The sequence below is a fragment of the Colobus angolensis genome, unplaced genomic scaffold (assembly GCF_000951035.1).
Source record: "Colobus angolensis palliatus isolate OR3802 unplaced genomic scaffold, Cang.pa_1.0 Scaffold349, whole genome shotgun sequence".
Classification (NCBI taxonomy): Eukaryota; Metazoa; Chordata; class Mammalia; order Primates; family Cercopithecidae; genus Colobus; species Colobus angolensis.
Window position 1 is genome coordinate 1,200,031 of NW_012116810.1, and position 2,726 is coordinate 1,202,756.

At 41.2% G+C, this 2,726-nt stretch overlaps 1 protein-coding gene across 1 annotated transcript in view; it reads right to left on the reverse strand.

The window, feature by feature from the left end:
* The window catches only part of MTDH (metadherin), a 107,885-nt gene that overhangs the window by 45,852 nt on the left and 59,307 nt on the right, over positions 1-2,726 (reverse strand). Inside the window, exon 8 of the mRNA XM_011952743.1 lies at positions 611-735. Coding sequence (XP_011808133.1) covers positions 611-735 — 125 coding nt within the window. The remainder of the gene's footprint in view (positions 1-610; positions 736-2,726) is intronic.

Genomic DNA, 2,726 nt, shown 5'->3' on the forward strand with positions numbered 1-2,726 from the left:
GGTGAAACCCCGTCTCTACTAAAAATACAAAAAACTAGCCGGGCGAGGTGGCGGGCGCCTGTAGTCCCAGCTGCTTGGGAGGCTGAGGCAGGAGAATCACTTGAACCCGGGAGGCGGAGGTTGCAGTGGGCCGAGATCATGCCATTGCACTCCAGCCTGGGTAACAAGAGCGAAACTCTGTCTCACAAAAAAAAACAAAAACAAAAAACAAAAAAAAAAAACTGCTGACCCTATACCAAAATCTCCCCTATCATTAAAATACAACCCCCCCAATCCCAGCAAAACCATTCCTGATACCACATGTTGCTATTATCCACTCTCTCTCCTCCATTCCTATCCAAACTTGGGTTTGCTGTTTCTGATGCTGTTGATTATTGCTTCCCTGACCCTCTCAATTGTGTCAGCCTCTGTGACCCAGAATTCTCCTTCGGTTGCTTTATTTTATAAATAGAGATGGGGTCTCACTATGTTGCCCAGGCTGGCCTTGAACTCCCGGGCTCAAGCAATCCTCCCACAGCACCTCCCAAAGTGCTGGGATTATAAGTGTGAGCCACTGTGCCCAGCCTGTCTCTTCCATTAACAAATAAACACCCAGGAATCTCATACTCACCTTTGGATCATCAGGAATTGGTTCCTGGGACTTTAGAAGTGAAGCTCTTTCTTCGTCTACCCAATTGCCCCACTCTTCTGCTGGCGCATTCCAATCAGAGTTGGGATCAGCAGAAGACAGACCATCTAAAATTTAACAGTGTGAATTAGGTGTCTATCATTTTTGCCATAAGTTAAAAGGCAAAAACTAAAAATTCCTTATGTTCAACTAAGCTGTAATTTTGTTATTGTTCTGTCTCCCAAACACATTTTAAGAGCCAGAAAAAAAAAGTAACATGATGGTAACAATCTTTATTCAATTTCTGCTAAGCATATCATATGGTTAAATGGAATTTCTTTTTTCTTTTTTTTTTTTTGGTTAAACGGAATTTCTAAGAAATTCCAGAAAATTTATTAGCCATTTGATTCCACTCTCTCTGCTTCCTTTGTTATCAGTCTCCTGAATTTCTTTTCTCTATCCATTTTTAACTTGGTCTAGTACCTGGTTGCTTTCTCCCCTGATTATTACAACACTTTTGTAATTGATTTATTTTCTAGGGTTTGGAATTCATTCTTAACAGTAGTACCAAAGTTATAATCCCTACCTGTCATTTTATACTACACCTCTCCTATCCTTATGAGCTTTTCAAAATTAGGTTCTTCAAATTCACCAAGTCATGACAATATTCAATCTCTTATTTTTCTCTCCTTAATACTAAACCTGTACTTTCTTATATTTTTCAGATCATTCAATGTGTTTTTTATCCAATCATTTCAAAAGCATTCGAATAACTTTCAGGGCTTCACTCATCATTTATTACCAAAAATAAATTTTATTCTAGACTTCTAGATCCCTTTCTTTCACTATAGGAGGCACTAAATTCTTAACTCCTTGAGGAAGCTATCAATGACTTATTCTAAAAGGAAAAACCAGTCTTTGCTTTTACCCAGGTTAAATAAGTAGCTTTCAAAGTTAATTCTTCCCTTTTCTCTCTGCACATTATATACTCCTATATATGTTCCTGTAAATCTACTTATAGTCAGGTTTCATTTACAATGGTTTAAGATGACAAAGATTAAGCTTTATTTCCAAGTGGTTAACAAGTTGTCCCAACAATGCTTAACTGAAAAATCCAATCACTTCCCACTAATACCTAATGCTACTTTTATCAAATACTCAATTCTTTCTTTCTTTCTTTTTTCCCCGAGACGGAGTCTTGCTCTGCCACCCAGGCTGGAGTGCAGTGGCATGATCTCGGCTCACTGGAACCTCCACCTCCCAGGTTCAAGCGATTCTCCTGCCTCAGCTGCCCAAGTAGCTGGGATTACAGGCATGTGCCACCACACCCGGGCTAATTTTTGTATTCTTAGTAGAGACAGGGTTTCACAATGTTGGCCAGGCTGGTCTCGAACTCTTGACCTCGTGATCTGCCTGACTTGCCTCCCAAAGTGCTGGGATTATGGGCTTGAACCACCACGCCCAGCAATGCTCAATTCTTTTCTTTTCTTTTTTTGAGATGGAGTCTCCCTCTGCCACCCAGGCTGGAGTGCAGTGTCACAATCTTGGCTCACTGCAACCTCTGCCTCCCGGGTTCAAGCAATTCTCCTGCCTCAGCCTCCTGAGTAGCTGGGATTACAGGTGTGCATCACCACACCCTGCCAATTGTTGTATTTTTAGTAGAAACAGGGTTTCACCATGTTGGTCAGGCTGCTCTCGAACTCCTGACCTCGTGATCCACCTGCCTTGGCCTCCCAAACTGCTGGGGATTACAGCCACCGTGCCTAGCCTTACTCAATTCTTTTATATGCATTTCAGTCTGTTTCTAGAATTTCTGTTCTATTCCACTGATCTATTCCTGGGACAGTGCTATACATAACTCTGCAATACATTTTTGTATCTAGAAGGACAAATTTGTTTGCATTACTTTTATTTAGTACTCTTATTTACTTTTTGCTATTCTTATTTTTTCCAGGTGAACTCTATTATTGTTTTTGGTTAACAGGGAGGTATAATATATTCTTATGAAGGTTTTAAAACCTACGTTTTGGCCGGGCGCAGTGGCTCAAGCCTGTAATCCCAGCACTTTGGGAGGCCGAGACGGGCGGATCACGAGGTCAGGAGATCGAGACCATCCTGG